This window comes from Protopterus annectens, chromosome 3.part0, assembly GCF_019279795.1.
Source record: "Protopterus annectens isolate FY-2018-M chromosome 3.part0, PAN1.0, whole genome shotgun sequence".
Taxonomy (NCBI): Eukaryota; Metazoa; Chordata; order Ceratodontiformes; family Protopteridae; genus Protopterus; species Protopterus annectens.
In genome coordinates this window covers 46,370,671-46,391,367 of record NC_056731.1, presented here as the reverse complement: position 1 = coordinate 46,391,367, position 20,697 = coordinate 46,370,671, and the positions used below count along the sequence as shown (strand labels likewise).

Below are 20,697 nucleotides of genomic sequence, written 5' to 3'. Positions count from 1 at the left end.
GTCTCCCCATCAGTACCCCAGGGCAGACCATTTGTCCTTCCTCCTCCAGTTGCCACGGTGACCACGGATGCCTTCCTGATCGGGTGGGGGGGGGCATTTTCAGGGCAGGACTGTCCAGGGCACCTGGCAACCCCATGAGTACCACTTGCACATAAATGTCTCGGAGATGAGGGCGGTGCTTTTAGCGTTGCAAGCTCTTCCACTGGGACCATTGCAATTCAGACAGACTATGTCTGTAGTGTGGTACATCAACAAGCAGGGCGGAACCAAGTCCTGTCCCTTATGTCGAGAAGCACTCAGACTATGGCAGTGGGCGATCTCCTCTCAACAGTTTCTGACAGCAACGCACATCCCTTGGAAGTCCAGCGTCATAGCGGACAGGTTAAGCAGAGCTATTCTCATGCCTCACGAGTGGTCTCTCAATCGGACATTAGCGGACAAAATATTCCGCAAATGAGGTCAGCCTTGCTGCGACCTTTTCGCAACTCCTCTCAACAGCAAGTGCGACAGTTTCTTCACCCTCTTCCCGGACACTCCCCCAGAGACGCTGTAGTTCACGATTGGCCCCAGGGACTTCTGTATGCATTCCCACCCTTTCCCCTAATTCCCAAACTAATTCAGAAAGCTACCGTGCTGGGGTGCAGGATGATCCTCATTGCCCCCTACTGGCCTCGACAAATCTGGTTCCCGTTCCTGCATCATCACCTTCTAGAGCAGCCTTGGAGTCTGGACCCAGTTCCGGACCTCTCTTGATCCATCAGGCGCTGCATCAATCTCTTCAGTCTCTCAACCTCACTGCTTGGTTGCTCCACTTCCAACCTTAGGTAGGCTTCCCAGTATTTCCCATTCAGTGCGTGAGATTATGCTTTCTTCGCACAAACCTACAACCAGGAAGACTTATGCTAGTAAGTGGAAATGTTTCTCTTTTTGGGCAGAGGCTAGAAATATAGATCCTTTTACGGCCCCTGTCCATAACGTCCTAGACTTTTTAGCAGAACTTTTCCAAGCAGGCTCCTCTTTTGCCACCATTAGAGTTCAATTAGCGGCAATCTCAAATTTCCATACGGGCCTGTCAGAAACCAACATCATGTCCCATAAGCTTTGCAAAGCCTTTCTTAAAGGAATGATCTTGCTCAGGCTTCCTGTGAGAGATCTCCCGCCTCTGTGGGACTTGAGTTTGTTACTAGCTTCCTTGATACTGCCTCCTTTTGAACCGGCAGCTTCCTGTTCCTTGAAATTGCTTTCTTGGAAAACCCTCGTTTTGGTCGCCATTACTTCAGCGAGGAGAATTTCTGAACTTCAAGCCCTATGTCTTCATCCTCCTTACCTAATTTTCCTTAAGGATAGGGTTTCACTCAGGACTAATCCTTCGTTCCTTCCTAAGGTCACCTCCGAAAATAATTTGAATCAATCCATTGATCTACCAGTCTTTTTTCCAAATTATTCCAACAAAGCTGAACACAAATTACACCAGTTGGACGTTCATAGGCAATTACGTTTCTATTTGCATAGGACTGAGCAAATAAGGAAATCAGACCAACTCTTCCTGTCCTATACAAAGGGCAAGCAGGGTCGACCAGTGTCTAAAGTAACCTTATCCAGGTGGTTGTCCTCTATTATTACCCTTATTTATCAGTTGAGGAATAAAGAACTGCCCGCTAAACCTAAAGGCCACTCTACTAGGGCTTTAGCTACGTCAGTAGCTTTTCAAGCAAGACTACCAATGGAAGCCATTTGTGCGGCGGCCACATGGGCCACCCCTCATACCTTCATTTCACATTATAAACTGGATGTGGCTTGTAGGAGTAGAGCTGATTTTGGTTCCACTGTGCTCAAGAGTCTGTTCCGATGAGCCACCCAGGACTAAGGTGCTAGGGACGCTGTCCCAACCAGCAAGAATGAAGGCGAGAGAGACAACTTAACATTAAGAAGTTATGTACCTACAATGACATTCCATGTTAGTTGTCTTCTTCTCGCCTTCTTTCTTACGTCCCACCCTCCATCCCCCTAGCCTAGATAGACCAAGAAGAGTCCTCCTACGAGTCTTGTACTGGCTGAGTCTTACCCGATTTATGTCCTTTACCTTTCTTTAGCCCTACAGCTGAAGTCTTGCTATTTTGACAGTTGTCCTTTTGTATTGTTATGGTGTTAGGTCTTCCAAACGAGATATTGGGATCTAGCACCAGGCATTGTGGGATATAGGGAGGCCTCGAGCCAGTAAATAGCTCTTGAGCTTTAGAAAATGGCTGAGTCGGAGCCGAAGATCGGCTCCGAACCCAACCAGCAAGAAAAAAGGCGAGAAGAAGACAACTAACATGAAACGTTATGGTAGGTACATAACTTCTTATTATCTTCCATGCTGACAGTTTTTCCCTCAGGATTAACCCGTCCTTTATGCCTAGGTGGTGTCCAGTGTGGATCTAAACCAATCCATCCATTTGCCAATCTTCTTCCCTAATCCTCAGAATAAAGGGGAAAGGATCCTGCACTCTTTGGACGTGCACAGAGAGCTCAGGTTCTACCTTAATAGGACTAAGCCTTTCAGAAAATCTGACCAGCTGAATTTCCAAATAGATAGCACACTGCATTCAATTCTTCTACAAGCACCATGGAAAACCAACCCTTCAGAGGGTCAGAACACATTCCGCTAGGGCTACTTCTACCTCTACACAATTTCTCATGGGAGTTCCCTACCAGGGACATTCTGGAAGCTGCAACCTGGTGTTCTGTACACACATTCACCAAGCATTACCACTTACCTATCTTTTCCATATCCAGGGCAGGATTTGTTACAGCAGTCTTGCAGGGCCTACTAGCCAGCCCTAACTCTTCTTGACTGCCTCCACCCTTCCTCAGCTTTGGGAATCAACCCAAGTGTGATGACTGCAACAGTGAAACACGAAGAACATAGTACAGTTGTGTACACTTACCATAAATGTAGATGTGCGAGTGTATTCACTGTTGCAGTCCTGGTTTCCCTCCCTGCAGCCCCCTGGTTTTCTCTATCTTTCCTCTCTATGGCTATTCCTAATGGTATTGGTATTTACTTTTTACTGGTGGTGGTTTCCACACCGTATACTAGCTCCCTGTTTGGGGGCTCCTGACATTTGGGGCAAGAAAAACTGATGTAATGTCGTTGGCTGCCTGTTTTTATACCCGTGACGACCTGACACCATGGAAGAAGCGACAGCATCCGATGCAGAAATACTAAGACTGGTATTCAGGCTGACTGAGGGCTACCTGCAGGCAGATAACCCAAGTGTGATGACTGCAACAGTGAACACACAAACATCTACATTTATGGTAAGTGTACACAACTGTACTTTCCTCCCATTGTTTCCTTGTGAATTGCTTATCCGTTCTCTCTTCCCATTCATTTTTAGCTTCTCTGATTCCTATAGTTATTGTGCAGTATTTTATATGCTTACTAATTATCCCTTTATAACAGAAGCTTCTCTTCTAGATTCAGTTAAAAATTTAGGATTCCCCTATCCCTTTTTCTTTGCCTATACTCTGACATCAATCCCTGATAAGGATGGGTGTCTCTAGCCTGCAGCCCATATGTCTTATTGGCTTCTTCCCATTCTATTACATTTCCCTCTCTAGTTATTTAGTGCCAGTATCTTTGTTCCTTTGACAGTTTTCTTCAGTAAGTTTCAGCTTCATCTTGGCTTTTCTCTGTACCCCTAATTGCAGTCATTCTGACCATCAAAATTTCCTTTCACCATTCTCATATTGACTTTGTTATTGAAATGGCTGCTTTTTATTCTTAAGGATCTGTACCCAAAATCCCACTGTCTTCTTATTTCTTGAAATTTACCCCGTTTCTCATCATCATCCCTTTCCACTTTGAATTGTATCTTTCTGCTTGTGTTATGTATGTAAGCCTTTGCTGTATAACTGTAAAATATCCCTTCACTCATGTGATCCTAGTCCACCTTGTTCTTTTGGAAGGATGAACTTATCCCATTTGACCCTTGCCCTTTCCCGTCCCTGATAAAATCCTTCACCTCTTTATTAATTACTGTCCACAACTTCTCTGGTTGATAAAAACATGCCTAACCTGTATATAAAATGAATTGGACTAAAATCATTTTTACGGCTTGTATCTTGCTATCCATATCCATAAGCAAGAGCTTCCAGTTTCTCACTTTTTGTATTATCTTTTTTTTAATTATCCCTTTATAACAGCAACATATCCCATATATCTTTAGGTGCTATGACAAAATCCTTTTTATCCATACTCCTAAATACTTCATTTTATCATGGCCCCATAAATGTGATTATTGCTTGACCAGTTTGTGTGTGGGTATATATTTTACAGCTGTAGCCTTTGCATTGTCTTCATTAATTTTATGTTCCCAGAAGACCTGAAACTGTCTCAAGATGTTCCACACCACTGAAATATCTTGTTCTGGTTTTATCAGGTACAAAATAATATCATCTGCACATAAATCCAACTTTTTTGATTGCCATGCCAATTATATCCGTGAATTTCTGAGTCCCTTATTTTTTTTGCCGGTAGCTCTAAATATAAAGCAAGTAACAAATAAAAAAGAAGACACCATTGCCTGGTTCCTGTGTTCAGACTCAACTTGTTAGAACCTTTCCAATTTAATTTTTGCCTCCAATCCCTCATCCAAAGATGTGATAAGAGACCTGGGGACACAGGTTGACAGCAACGTCTCCTTTGATAACCACATTGCCACTGTAGTCAGAAAGTCCTTCTATGTGACACATCTCATTACAAAAGGTTTCTCATCCAGGGAGAAAGAGGTCATAATCCCTGTCTGCTCATCTCTTATTAAACCTATTATAGAATACAATGCCCCATTTGGTATGTACCTCACTAGACACCTACAACAACTGGAAAAGCCACAAAAATATCTCACTATGAGGATCTTAGGCCTTAGACACATGCCCTATATGGACAGACTCAAAATAACTTCATCTATACTCTGTCTCTTATCGCCTACTTAGAAGCGATCTCTGCTTGACCAACAAAGCCATGTCTGACCCAGAGCTGGTAGGTATGCTACACCTAAAGAAATCCCAATCCCTCCGTGCCACACACTCCATGGTCCTAAACCTTATTACCGTAATAAACAGAACATGCTGGAGGGACAGGTTCCTAACCCAGAGACTTCTCATACTCTGCAACAAACTTCCCATTCATGTCAAGCAGAACACTTCACTGGCCCACTTTAAGAGAAATCTTGACGAGTGGATGAGCAATAGTAAGTTCACCCCGAGGACAACTTTTGGCGGCATGATGCCAGGGAATCTTCTTGGGCTAGGCTTATATAGGCTTCAGGGCCGTTAGCCTAGTACACACTTATGAACCTATATCCTCTTAATTAACCTTACTATTATATCAAGGAATGCAAATGCTTCCGTTGCCCTACTCATGATATCCCAACTTACTATCCGAAATGCTTTCTCTGCTTCAAGACTCACTGACAAAGACTGATATTTTCTGACCATCTACATCCCTCTGCATCATCATTGTTGTGTTACTGTTGTCATGTGTTTGCCCCCCCCCCCCCTCCACAAAGCCACATTGATCCATGTCTATCAATTTTGGCAGCACCTTTGCCATTCTTTTAGCTATTATAGACATAAACACTTTATAATCATGGTTTAAAATTGAAATATGCTTATATGAAGCTGGATTTGATGGGTCTTTACCATCATTAGGTATTACAACCACCACAGCTTTCTTTCAGGATGCTGGTGCTTCCCCAGCTCTTAAAATACTGGTAAACAAAACCTTCCAGATCTTTATCACTTCCTTATCTCTTGGCTTCCAGACTTCCTCAGGAATACCTTCTATTCCTGGAGATTTTCCTGCAGATTGATTTTACGTCACCGTTTTTCTCATCTCCTCTCCTTCTGTTTTAACTGTTAATTGTTGAGCTTCATCTACCTCTAACCGTGGCATACTTAAGTCTTCATTTGTGCTCTTTCTTGATTTTTACATTTCTTTGATTTATACAAATTTTCATAAACTTTCCAAAATAGCTCTAATACTTGTACACGATCTCTGCTCATTTTTCTTGTTCTAGCATGCTGTTCCTAAACTCATTGTGTTAGAAGTTTTTGTAGTTTGGAGTTTAGGGTATCATTTCCTGAGGGAAAATTTGGTATTCACTTGTGTTGGATGGTCCATCCTAAAAATAGGACCCAGAAAGTCATGTTCTTGTCATCCTAGGTGTAATGCAGAGATGAGTATGAAGAGAGGCATTTCTGCCTTTTTATGGCATTATGGATGCAACAATTTTCACTGTTCCGTTTGCTCTCCTTGAAATGAGAGTACTTCCATATATAGTAGTGGCTACATAATTGTCCCACTTTCACACACTTATAGTTTCATAGGAAGTTGCTAGGCTAATGGCCATGTTATACCAGTGTTCCCTAATTGACCTTGGTTAGATAGATGGTCGTTATTCGCAGAACGAATCTAGGATTAGCACTGAATGCCCCTGTCCATGAAGGACATAGCCATCCCTGGAGTAAATTCCCATCCAGTTGTCTAGCTTGTGCTTGAACAGGGTTGCTGAGGAGTACCGCTTCACCTGAATTGAGAGCTTGTTCCAAAGGAGCAGAAATCTCTCCAGCATGTTCTGTTAATGTCACAGGTTTGGTTGAGATCCCTGGAGCGAGTTTGGTTGAGATCCCTGGAGCGAGTAACTCTTGTCCCATTTAATTTGCAGATTTACAGCATTTCCATTAGGAAATTTCTTTAGTGTTAGACTCTTGTTGGTGGGCTGTAGTATGGAAGGCTGGGCACGCTGTTGTTCTTGTGGGGTACACTTCCTTCAGTGAAATTCATCACATTCTGTGGTAACAGATGCATCACTGGTAGATTGTAATGCCTGCCTCAGCTTTTCCTTACTGCTGGAAATGTGGAGCCTCTTCCACCACTATGAAATATGTCACGTGAGTATTCTTCAGTGAAGGGCAGTGTAAATGGAGTTGGAACTAGAACTGCATCTGCTGTAGTCAGAAAGCCAAGCAGTGGTACAGTCCATGAAAAGTGAAGTGGAAATTACTTGTGCAGCCTGTGCAGAGAGTTGAGTCTATGGACTTGGCCATATTCTATAGTCATTTATACCCAGGAAGAAGTGAACATGTCACTGATTCAGGCCAGAAGTTTGCAGTACTTTATGGGCCAGATTCCAAGAGAGTTGCTGTCAGAGCAAGTCTGGCCTGATTCTAAAAGACTTGCTTTCAGTGTAAGTGAATTACATTGGCATAAGGCTTGCCTTATAAACAGGGTTACACCAACAGCCAGATTCCAAAAGACTTGCTGTCAGTGACCACTTACACTGAGAGCAAGTCTTTTGGAGTCAGGCACTGTTTGTAGTGCTTTTACCTGAATCCCATTCTTGATGGTCAAATTCTCCAGTGTCCATCATGTCCTGCATTCAACACAGTAATTCCATGTGGTATATTCTGCACATTCTGATGTCTTCTCCCTTACTGATGTAGAGAGATCACTGGAGTAGTTTTGATGCTTCCAAACAAGCCTGCCACAATATTGTGCAGAAATGCTATGCATTAAAAATGTTTGTAATTTCAGGGGTGGGGGGATAGTACAGGGAATAAAAATGATTGCAGTTAAATCAAGTGCTCCAAGTAATACAAGCCGAATTGAAATGGGGCAGGACATAAGAAATTACAATGTTGTCAAAAAGCTGATAAAGTTGACTGGCTTTACTGTATAAAATCTGCAGTGGTGCTGGAAGTAAAATATTTTTTTTCTTACTGCATAGCACATCCTTTGTTTTGAATCGGTTTGCTTAACCCTTTATTGCATGGATTACAGTTCAGACGATAAGTCATTCTTAAGACACCTGCAACATGAAACTTGCATGACTATATGATATTCGTCTTTATGTAGTTCTGTAATGTTTCGATACGTTGTTTAACATTGTCTAGGAAGGCTGACGTATATTCCTTAATATAAATACAGTTTTATCCAGCTCTGCTTATCGCAGAAGTCATTTTATTGAATGACTAAAAAACAGTATTCTTTTAAGAAATGGTGGGTGTTTTTCTTCGTTAAGATTTGAAAAGGTTTGTAATGCAAGTATACTTTTTACTGACATTATTTTGTGCAGTCATTGTAGATAAATACCCGGTTGTTGCAGTGGTCTAATTTTACTCTCTGCTTCTTTCTTCCTTTTCTTAAATTTATATTAGACTTACACAAGTCCTAGCAACAATGCTGTCCCAGGATCGTTAAAGCGGTTGGAAGAAACCACAGCTCGATTTACCACTGCAAATTTTCAGGAAGTGTCTGCACACCCACTAAGTGGAAAAGACAGTTCAGAGGTTAAAGGGCCAGAGGGTAAAGTGAAGAAGTTCACAGGTCATAACTCCGTTCAGAAAGGAAGGAAGTCTGTTAGTGGAAAGACTCCAGTAACAGCAACATCAACAAACAGTCCATTTCAGCAAGGTACATATTACTTGTTATGTTCTTTGCATACTACCTTGCACAAGTTCTAGGTAGCTTTGGGTTGGGGATTTTTGTCACAGTTTGTTTTTAGTGAACATAAAATTTTGAATTCTCAAGTTTTTTTTTTGTTTGTTTTTTTTTTTCTTTTTGTGGATATTTGGTACACGTGTGTGTGTGTGTGTGTGTGTGTATCTGTATACACACACACACACACACATATATGTATAAAACAGTGATTGTGGGAGGTACATTAGTTGTCATTAAGATAAGTTAGCAGTACACAAGCTATTCTTAGGTCAGAACTTCAGACTTGTATATATTTTTTTTTTAACTAATTTTGGCTCATAATTCTTTCTGGCCTCCAGTTTTATGAGATACATTTTTTACCCACAGCCCTTCATTCTTTTGCTTGAGGTTTGAAGACTATAGCGGCACCCCCTGTGGATACCACACTGTGGGGTACAAACTTCTTGTAATGACCTACTTTTCATTCACTCCTTTTCCTCCACGGTTTACATCTTACAAGAAGATGCAAGTGAAGACATTTCTACATGCTTGCATTTCTAATGCGTCCCAATTTCTCACAGTTTGTCTTGCTGTTGGGAATTGCCATTGCTGTAGATCAGCTGGCCTGGACTCTATATTCCCTTTACCCAGCAGCCATGTTCTCATCCCCCTTCATCACTTGACTAATTCTCCACTACAGGAATCACTAATCAACTTCTGGCATCAGGCAGGTAGTCCGTGGGTTCAGATCTTCTATTTTGCCTTGTGTCAACTAAAGAAAGCAGAAATATGTTTTCATTTGTCTCTGTAAAGCAGCATGAAGCGTATGAATCATTTTAACTTATGTTTTATACTAGAGCTGGACTTGCGTCTTCTAATTATTTGAACTTGGCATAGCCCTTACAGTTATACTTATGTACAGAAAGAGCTTTTAAAGGTATGATCCAGTTAACTCGCAAAGAACACAGTTTATTATTTATGGATGTAGCTCCTTTATGACAGCAGTTTTCCAGACTTTAGAGTTTGCAAGGCAGTAGAGTTTCTTCTGGTTGTTTGGCTACTCTTGTTATTCATTCTGAGCAGTGGTGACTAGGCTGTCACATTGAAAGAGAAATCAGTCAAAGGGTAAATTCCTGTCCTGAAATCTTTTGAAAGAAATTAGTCCATGATGTGGTGTAGTTATTCAACTACCTGTGTATCTTTACATGATAGAGTGGTCATACAAATGTGTTGAAATAACAAGCTTTGTATTTTGTATATGTCTAAGCAGAGGTTTAATAATAGCAGTTGTGTGCTGAGCCTTTCTCTAGGAAATGTGGGAAATTTCTTTCCCATGTTTATAATACTTTTTTTTCCAAACATCTTTATTAAATTTACACACATGAAAAACATACAAAATTATATCACTTTAGTTACAGTTTACATCACAGACACCATTAAAACAACTATAGTTGTAAATATTATACATCACTTATAAACCATCCAGTCATTGTCGGTTAAGCATTATATAGCTCATTCAAATCCTGCCTCTTAAGCCTCGTTCCTGCTCTGCATATATTCCCACAATTCCCATTTTTTTTCCTATGTAGTTTGCTCCTTCCCTTTTCTAAAGATCCCAATTCCAGTTGTTTTATCTCTGGTACTTTATTCAGTACTTCTAGTAAAGTTGGTCTAGACATTGATTTCTATTTTGTAGTAATTGCCTTTTTGGCAGCCACCATAATTAGACTCTGCAAGGCTTTACTATGTCTAGGCAATTCCGATTCTGAAGCATAACTAAAAAAAAAATCTCCCCATTCAGTCCAGTCTGCTCACCAAGCATCTCCGACAGAATGGATCGGCAGGGTATCCCAAACGTCTGCCAGCTCATCACACTTCCAAAAAATATGTTCCCAGCTACCTCTTTCTTGCCTGTCACACCTCCAACATTTGCTATCCACCCGAGGAAAATTTCTTTGGAGTCAATTTGGGGTATAAAAATACCTATGTAAAAGGCAAAGCTCCTAAGTCTTTTACACTTAGTTGCATATTTGGGAGATGCAGATATATCCCCCCATTCTCTCTCTCTCTGTGAATTGCTTATCCAGTCTCTCTTCCCAATCCTTTCTAAGCTCCTCTGATTGATTCTTATAATTATCATGCAATATTTTATATGCTTTACTAATTATTCTTTTTTTAATGGCAACTTCTGTTCTAAATTCTATTAAAAACTCTACCAGTGCTGGTTTTTCATTTAGGAGCCCCCTATTTCTTTCTCTTTGCCTATATGTTGCCTTCCCTATCAAGGATTGATATCAATCTCTAACCTGCAGTCCAGAAAAATTCTTGGCCTCTTCCCATTCTATTACCTTTCCCTTTATAGTTATTTCCTCCCAATACCTTGGTTCCATTACCTTTCCCTTTTTAGTTATTTCCTCCCAATACCTTGGTTCTTTTTCCAGTATTATCCAATAAATTCCAACCCCCTCTTGCCTATTATCTGTATCTCTGACCACAGTCAACCCTATTGGCAAAATCTCTTTTCTCAATTCTCGTGCTGGTTTGGATCTTAGAATACTCCCTGCTATTTTATGAACATAATACTCCATTTTATGAATATAATACTCCGTATGATTTTGGTTATGCTCCTTAAGAGTCTGCATCCAAATTCCCAAGCTCTCCTTATTTCTTGAGCTTCCTCCCTGTGTCAGCGTTGTTCCTTTCCACTTTGAATTATAGTTTTCTGCTTGTGCTGTGTATAAAAGCCTTAACTGTGTTACTCTAAAATTCCCCCTCAGTTAGGCAATCCTAGTCCACCTTGTTCTGTTGGTAGAATCAGCTTGCCCCACTTGACCCTTGCTGTCTTCCCTTCTCGGATAAAATCCTTCAACTCTTTTTTTAATTGCTATCCACAACTTCTCTGGTTGATAAAAGTATGTCTGACCTGTGTATAAGACTAAAGGGACTAAAAACATTTTAATGGCTTGTATCTTAGTATCCATATCCATATAACAAAACTTCCAGTTTTTCAATTTTTGTATTATCTTCTGTTTAGTCTCTTCCCACATATCCTTAGTTGCTACCACAGAATCATTTCTAATCCGTACTCATAAATATTTCATTTTATCATGTCCCCATAAATATGGATATTGTTGGGCCAGTTTGTGTGTGTGGGTACATAATTTACTGCTATTGCCTTTGTTTTAGCTTCATTAATTTTGTATCCTGACAAGATCTGAAACTGCCTTGTAATGTCCCTTTCTAGTTTTGTCACGTATAAAATTTGTTTGTTTGTGTCTTTCGGCTTTTCCCGGTTAGTGGTCGCCACAGCAGAACTCCGGTCCGCTAATGATTGGCAGTTGATTTTTTACATACCGGCTTACCAGGCCTGACGCACAACCTTCAACGAAGGTACGCCCATTCATGCACGTCTCCATGCAGAAGACGCTCTAGCTGAGAATCGAACCGGACAACGTCTTACTGTGAGGCGACAACGCTACCGCAGCACCACCACCGCGGGTCTTTTGTCACGTATAAAATATCTGCAAATAGAGCCAGCTTTTCCTGACTACCATACCAGTTATATCCTTTCATTTCTGAGTCCCTTATTTTCTTTGCCAATGGTTCTAAATATAATGCAAACAACAAAGGGGGAAGTGGACAACCCTGCCTGGTTCCTCTACTCAAGCAAACATTATCAGAGTGGACCACACCCACTTTTAATTTGTGCCTTCGATCCCTCATATAGTCTTCTAATCAACCTTATAATTGTATCAGGGAAAGCAAATGCTTCCATTACCCTGCTCATGAAGTCCCAGTCTACTTTGTCAAATGCTTTCTCTGCATCAAGACCCACCAATAAAAGTGCTAGTTTAATAAATTCTGCTTCCCTCTGGATCATCAGTTTTCTGTTAATATTGTCAAATGTTTGCTTCCCCTCCACAAAACCACACTGATCCATATCTATTGATGTTGGTATCACTTTTGCCATTCTTTTAGCCGTTATAGACATAAACACTTTATAATCATGGTTTAGTACTGAAATGGGCCTGAATGAAGCTGGATCTGATGGATCTTTACCCTTTTTAGGTATTACCGTTACCACAGCCTTTTTCCAGGATGCTAGTACTACTCCTCTTAAAATACTGTTAAAACCTTCCAGATCTTTATCAGTTTTTCCCCTCCTAGCTTCCTAACTTCCACAGGAATGTCATCTATTCCTAGGGACTTTCCTGTAGATTGGTTATACATAACCATTTGTATCTCATCCCTTCCTATCGTAACTGTTAGTATAATTGAGCCTCATCTACCTCTAGCTTTGGTATATTTAATTCTTCCATAAACATTTCCATTTGTACATTTTCTTGAGTTCCATATTTCTCTGCTTTATACAAATTTTCATAAAATTTCCAAAATATTTCTAATACTTCTACAGGGTCTCTTATCTTCCTTGTTATAGACTCACTAGGCTTGGTGACTGCCCTTTCCACTATTTGTTACCCAAGTTGTTGTGCTAGAAGTTTTGTGCTCTAGAATTATCATCAACAAACAGCTGCTTAACAGCAGTCTTGCTAAACTCATGCATATTATCAAGGTAATTCCTTATTTTATGTTTAGCATTTTGCAGTTGCTCCTTTTTCTTCTGAGAGATTCCCCCTATTTTGCAATACTTTAACATTTGTCAATCCCTCTAAATAATTCTTGATCTGAAGTAGTTAACTTCATTTGCTCATCGGATCCGAGCCGGCAGCTTTCCAAACTAAAAGATCCGAGCTCCAAGCTCCTCCCCCCCACCCCAGATCTCGTTTGCCGCGGCTTCTATAAGCTTCTCAGAACTAGCTCCGAGCATAGTACTGTGAGTTTAGCATTTAAAATTTAATTTTCTGTCAAACTTTCTCTAACTTTGTGTGTGTGAACTCCCTCTTATCTTCCTAGCCTTTTATGGGTAGTTTCTTAAACTTTTTGGCTAAGTTAGATTTATTCCCCTCCCCCCTCTGCGTGTGTGAAGGTGTGTGCTTGTGGGCCTAGTTTTTTTTTCTATAATGGCTGAAGGCCCTAAAGCTATTTTCTCTAAATATACCGAGTGTGGCCATAAGCTGTCCCCAGCGGATGGCCACACTCAGTGCATCCTGTGCCTGGGGGTTGATCACCTCTCCTCGGGCTGCACTATTTGTGCAGCCTTCAACCCCAGGGCTTTGAAAGATAGGAGGGCGAAGCTTATTCTGGCAGGCCTTTTGCCCCCGGATTCTGCTTCATCCTCCTCGGTGACACCAGCTGCGGCTGCCCCACCTGCCGCTCCTGATCCCCTGGCCGGGACTCAACCTCTCTCGCTGGCCCAGGAGGAAAGGGACGGCAAAAAGGACAAAAAGGATAGGGAGAGAGAGAAAGAAAGGCATCGCAGCCACAAGAGGCGGTCCGAGTCGACCCCTTCGGCACCGCCGTCCAAACAGCTTGCCTCTCCCCTTAAGGTCTCCGGGCCTTCCCACTCCCTGCTCTGTTCTCCATGTTTCTCCCCGGAGATGGACAAGGAGACCCGGTCACCTTCGAGGTCATCTAGGCGGCCTTCCCGGCTGGCTTAGATGGCCTCATCTAGATCTACCAGAAGTTTATCGGACGCAGACATGGACCGGATGATGCGTCGATTTCTCCAGGCCCAGCTCCAGATGGGAGTGCTCTTGCCCCCCCCCCCCAGGGGGGAGCTCAACACCTTTTTTCGCCCCCATTGCTCCTTCTCCGACCCACTATCGGGGTTCGGAGCTGTCGGATCCGACTAGCTTCGGAGTCGGGGCGGGATTGGCGCCGACAGCATTTCCTACTTCAGCGCCGACTGTACCTTCGAGTCTGTCAGATCCGTTTTCGGATCCATGCTTTTGGGGCCATGAGTTCAGCGTCAGATCCGGAGGGGTCAGCGGGCCTTCGGCTCCATTAAGGTCAGGGCACACTACCCTTTCGGATCCGATCGGGTCACCTTCGGTGCCGGTCCGCACGTCGGATCCGAGGGGACTGCTTTCGAATCCAAGGGAAAGCAGTTCCCCCTCAGCATTCGACATTGTGGCGAGAGGGTCCTTTCAAGGTATTCGAGGCCCCAGGCTGTTGCTACGGATCCAGCCGCCATTGCCACTCAGACGGGCCTGTCTTCCATCATCCGGCCCCAGGGACAGCCTGCGCCTACGTCCCAGATTGTTCCTGTAGAGGAACAGGACATTGTTGGTGAGGCCTCTTCGGACAGCCCCCCCCGAGGAGGTCCCTCGCAAACGAAAGTGCAAGAGGAGGCACTTGGACTCACCCGAGTCTCTCACGGAGGACACGGACTTAGAGGAAGGGGAAGGTTCCCCAAGGTCACCCCCCCGAAGACGTCTCCTTTGGAGACATTATGGAAATGTTACACATTAGAGGGGGGGGGTGGTCTGCCCAACAACCTTCCTCGGATGAATCTGTGTTTCTGGAGGCGTTTGACGCAGGCCCATCTACCTCTTGGGTGTCCCCTCCCGCCGACCCCCTGGTAGACCTCATAACTACCAGGGCATGGAAGGAGCCGGACACTGTCGAGCCAATACCCAAGAGACAGGACAGGATCCTCAGCCCTCTCATGGACAGGACAGTTTGGAGCAAGGGTGCCCCAGTGCATGCCATGGTGGTGGCGACTGCCACTAAAAAGGAGTTAGCACAGGAGAGTTCCTCAGTGCATCCTGCAGACAAGGAGTCTCGAATGATGGACTGCCTTGGAAAGCGGATGTTCTCTTCAGCGACCTTCTCTATGAGGTCACTGAATTATATGGCACGTGATTCGGCTCCAGCGGGACCTGATTAAAGAGTACGCTCGGTCACCCCCAGAGTCCATGTCGGCCGAGGACAAGCGGACCTTCTCAGCTCGAATGGCCACTCTCAAGTCAGTTACCGACACATCTATGCGACTTCTCTCCCATGCTATGGAGAGAGCGGCTAGAGCTAGTGGAACGGGCGTCGTCTTACATAGACAGGCCTGGCTCTGTCTCTGAGATTTTGCGGAACCCTTCAAGGCGTCCTTCACGAACTCCCCTTTTGACGGTTCTATGCTCTTCGGCAAAACCATCCACGATACCTTCTCCAGAGCGAGAAAGATGGGAAGACGTCTGCCGTCGGGATCCACTTCTCGGCTCCTCAGAGGTCCTACTCCAGGAACCAAAGAGGACAAAAGAAGATGTGGTTCCGGAAAGCTCAACAATCCCGTTTCGCTCCGGATCCCACATCCTTCAGAGGCAGAGGAGGACAGGGTGGACGCCGGCCCAGAGCCAGAGGGGGTTCGAAGAATTTTGGGTCGAGAGAACCTTTTTCGGATCAACCCTCGCAGCCCTGAGGGGTTGCCCGACTGCTCCTCTCTGGAGGCAGTCGGGGGGGGGGTGCTTCTCGGAACACCTAGCAAATTGGGAGTCCATTACGACAGATTGTTGGGTGATCCGAATCATATCCAGAGGGTATTCAATCCCTTTCCTAACTTACCCTCCCCAATCAACAAGACTCCCTGATGTTCCACCCGATCAGAGGGAGGCAGCAGCATCAGAAATTCGAGGGCTGCTAAGAAAAAGAGCTATCCAGCGCGTCCCTCCGAGCAATCCGGATCAGGTTTTTACTCCAGGTTCTTTGTGGTGCCAAAAAAGACGGGGGACTTACGACCCATTCTCAACCTGTCCACACTGAATCTGTAAGTCGCCAAAGAAAAATTCCAGATGGTCACTATTCAATCCATTCTTCCACTTTTGCAGGAGAACGACTGGATGTGCTAGATAGACCTCAAGGATGTGTACTACCACATTCTTATGGACAGACGATCCAGAAGGTTCCTCCGCTTTCAGCTGGGAGCCAGCCATTACCAGTTCAGGGTCCTACCCTTCGATCTTACCACAGCCCCCAGGGTGTTCACCAAGGTCATGGCAGTTGTAGGGGCCCACCTGAGGCTTCAGGGAATACAGGTCTTTCCGTACCTGGACGACTGGCTCCTAACTGCCCCCACCAGGCATCACCTCTGCTCAGGCAGGGACTACTACTTACACCTAGCCCGCCACCTAGGGATTATGATAAACCACAAGAAATCCTCTTTTCAACCTACTCAAATTTTGGAATTCATAGGGGCCAGGATAGACACTACACAATCCAGATTCTTTCTGACAGCGGACAGACGTCACAGTGTAAGCCTTCACGTTCTAGACCTCTTACAATCGTCAGCTCCCCCAGCAGAACTAGTCCTGAGGGCCCTGGGATCCATGGCAGCGGCCATCAGTCTGTCACCTTTCGCTCGCCTGAAGATGAGAATCCTTCAATGGACATTGCAAGTCCAATGGTCCATTCTTTTTCACCCCCTGTCTACACCTATTCCCCTCAGCAGGATTTGCAGGGAGTCGCTTCTTTGGTGGCTCCACTCCAGAGATCTCCGAGAAGGTTGTTATACCCCCTCCCCAAGTCACGGTGACCACGGACGCATCTCTCCTCTGGTGGGGGGGGCATTGCATGGGCAGATCCGTCCAAGGCACGTAGACTTTCACAGAGACCTCACTGCATATCAGTGTCCTGGAGATGAGGGCGGTGCTTCTAGCGTTCCAGGCTTTCCAGGCTCTCCATCCCCTTCTTCCTCCAGGAACTATTGCAATTCAAACAGACAACATGTCTGTAGTCTGTAGTCTGGTACGTAAACAAACAAGGGGAACCAGATCTTATCCACTTTGCAGGGAGGCAATGAGATTATGGGAATGGGAGATATCCACCAACCACTTTCTCATAGCAATGCACATTCCAGGTCAGTCAAGCATCTTGGCGGACAGGTTGAGTCGAACGATCCTCTCACCTTACAAGTGGTCTCTGAACCCAGCAGTAGCAAACAAATCTTCCTCGAATGGGGTCAATCTTGCTGCGATCTCTTCGCCTCGCCTTCGAACACAAAGTGCAGCGAGTTCTTCGCTCTGATTCCCCCACCAGGGGAAGCCCCCAGAGACGCTCTAGTTCATGCTTGGCCATCTGGTCTTCTATATGCTTATCCTCCTCTTCCATCGATGACAAAATTCTTGCAGAAAGCTCGTCGGTTGGGGAGCAGAGTTATCCTCATAGCCCCATTCTGGCCTCGTCAAACCCGGTTCCCTTACCCTGCGATCTCATCTAGTACATCCTCCCTGGATCTTAGATCCCACTCCGGATCTGATCTCTCACCCTTTGGGATTGAAGAACCCCGACCTGGGCTATCTCAAGCTCTCAGCTTGGTTGATCAAGTTCCCTTAATGGCTAGGATTCCCGGTATATCTTCCTTGGTTAAGGCCATCCTGGTGGCCGCCCATAAACCAGGAAAATCTACAAGAGTAAATGGAAACGTTTCTCTGTCTGGGCGGAGCACAGGAATTTGGACCCCTTCATGGCTCCTATCCCAGCAGTTCTAGACTTTCTTTCCCATACCTTTCATCAAGGAGCTAGTGCTTCTGCCATTAAAGTTCAGCTGGCAGCTATTTCCCACTATCACGTTGGAAACAGTTCAGGGCCCCTAGCGTCCTCCAAGATATGCAAAACATTCATGAAAGGAACCTTTTTGTTAAGATCCCCTATTAAAGATGCAGTGCCTCCATGGGATCTTACCCTAATTCTTCAAGCTCTGACTGGGCCTCCTTTCGAACCCACGGCTTCAGTCGACTTAAAATATGTATCTTGGAAGACTGTCTTCCTGATTGCCATTACTTCTGCTAGGAGGATATCGAAGCTTCACTCTCTTTGCAGTAATCCTCCATACATCATCTTTCATAAAGACAGGGTCTCCCTCAGGACTAATCCCTCTTTTCTGCCCAAAGTGGCTTCAGAAGCCAATATCCACCAGTCCATCAATCTACCTGTCTTCTTTCCTAATTTCCAAAACAAAGGAGAATACAGACTTCATTGTCTGGATGTTCACAGACAGTTACGTTTTTACTTAAACAGAACAGCTGATCTTTGAAAATCTGATCAACTTTTTGTTTCCTTTGCAAAATCCTGTCTGGGGAAACCAGTCACTAAAGTAACCTTAGCTAGATGGATTTCCCAATGCATTCTCCTCGCATACAAATTTTCTGGTCGTCCTGAGCCCCTGAGAGTGCGAGCCCATTCTACCCGATCTATGGCTACTTCTGCTGCTTTCTGGTCAAGGGTTTCTTTGGATGACATTTGCTCAGCAGCTACTTGGGCTTCCTCTCGTACCTTTATTACACACTATAAATTGGATTTAATATCCAGAGGACGTGCTTCTTTTGGCTCTGCAGTGCTCTGGAATATCCTTCCATAAGGGCCCAAGTTGCTGGTAGCTGGGGACTCTGTCCCACAGGTTGCTGAGCAAATGAAGTTAACTACTTCAGATAAAAAAGTTATGTACTCACCATAACGTTGCATCTGAGTAGGTAACTTCATTTGGCTGCAACTGACCCTCCCTCCATCCCCCGAACCCTTAGTTCGTTATCAAAGGATCAGGATATGTCCTTGTTCAGTTGACATCACTGGAACATATTGTAATCCTTTCCTAGGTTATAGAATTTTCCTATTGCCTTTTTTCGGGCAAACTGGATCTGAGGATTAGAGGGAGATGGCAGGGCATTATGAGTAGGGGGGAGGAGATTGGAGCTCGGATCTTTTAGCTTGGAAAGCTGCCGGCTCAGATCCGAATCGGATCCGATACCCACAGGTTGCAGACAAATCAAGTTACCTACTCAGATGGAATGTTATGGTGAGTACATAACTTCTTTTTACTGTTTAGCCATATCTCCCTTTCTTTTATTTCCAACCTAGTTTTAAAGTCCACTTTAATTTTATCCTTAGCTATGTTTTCAGAAGATAAAGCTATCTTCTCTAGTAGCTCCTGAATTAATTCCACAACCCATTCCTTAAATTCCTCTCTTTTCAGCCGGTAGGTGGGAAAAGCGCCAGTGTCTTATTTTCATTTCATTACTTTGCGTTTTTATTTTAGTTATTATTGGTGCATGATCTGAAATAGTTATTTGGTACATTTCAAGACCTTCAATTAAATGCACATGTTTCTGGGATATAAAGTCTGTCTAGCCTAGCCCAGTTTTTGTATCTCGGTAATAATATGTAAATTCACTCCGAACTCCTAGTACTGAATTCACATCTTCCATGCCAAACATTTTCATAAATTTCTTCAAAAGTCTACCCTCCGTTGTTATATTTTCCCTTCTAGGCCCCCCAGACACATCTTCACTGTTGCAAACCAAATTCCAATCTCCACCTATAAGTAATATTCTTTGATGAAAGCCGATTATTTCTCCCAGAATTTTCTTAAGCTCTGTTATAGCAGTTTTAGGGGGATGTAAATGCATGCCAGTGTAATCCTCCTCCCTAGCCAATAGCCCCTTTAGTACTATGTACCTTCCATTATTAAATTTTTTCCCCTCTTCTATCACTGTTTGAGCTCCTCTTGCTATTAATATAAGTACTCTTGTTTTCCTTTGCTCTAAATATTCTGCTAAATAAGCATCTTGAAAACCTTTCATTATCAAATTTGCATGTTCATTTCTTTCCAGATATATTTCCTGTAGCATAGCTATTTGCATTCTACATTTTTTAATATAGTTCACTACTCTTTCTTTTTTATATTTATCTATAAGACCATTTAGACATTACAATAAGCATCATTTTCTTATATAGTTATGACCGCCTTTTTATATACAACTGTTCTTTTGCTAAATGTCTAGTTCCAACTTTTATATTACATGTGTATACTGTTCGGCAAGTTGGTCTTTTTATACAGTTATTTCATGTCATATCCATTTGCGCCTATGTCACATCTTGCATAACTTTGTTTTTTTGAAAGCACTTAAACAGAACAAACAGCCCCCCAAAAAAACCTCCTAAAACCTATGAACTTTACAATAACACACACAACTATGTACATCTTCAAATATTAAAGTTTTTGCTTCCTAATAAGAACATAAGGTGTAAGTTGATAGCTACACATTCAGGTTAAAGTTAACCAAAAAGAAAGGTTAGCCATGCTAAGATTCATTGTACAGTCAGTGCTGTTAGTAAGTGCAATTTGATTTTTTATATCTGCATAACTCCCCCAGTTGAGAAAACACTTGAATGCTTCCAGTAAACACTTTCTCCAAGACATTTTTCTTTATCAAATTATCTTCTAGTGACATGGGAACTAGACACAAAACTCCTAAGGTACCTTGTTTATCAGAAAAAAAGCCTTACAATATTCAAAATTCTTTTTTATTTACATGCTTTGTAATAAACTTGCTACTTGATAA

At 43.3% G+C, this 20,697-nt stretch overlaps 1 protein-coding gene across 1 annotated transcript in view; it reads left to right on the top strand.

Moving 5' to 3' along the window:
• MLLT10 (MLLT10 histone lysine methyltransferase DOT1L cofactor) overlaps positions 1–20,697 on the top strand; it is a 2,165,838-nt gene that overhangs the window by 851,191 nt on the left and 1,293,950 nt on the right. Inside the window, exon 4 of the mRNA XM_044065494.1 lies at positions 8,206–8,461. Coding sequence (XP_043921429.1) covers positions 8,206–8,461 — 256 coding nt within the window. The remainder of the gene's footprint in view (positions 1–8,205; positions 8,462–20,697) is intronic.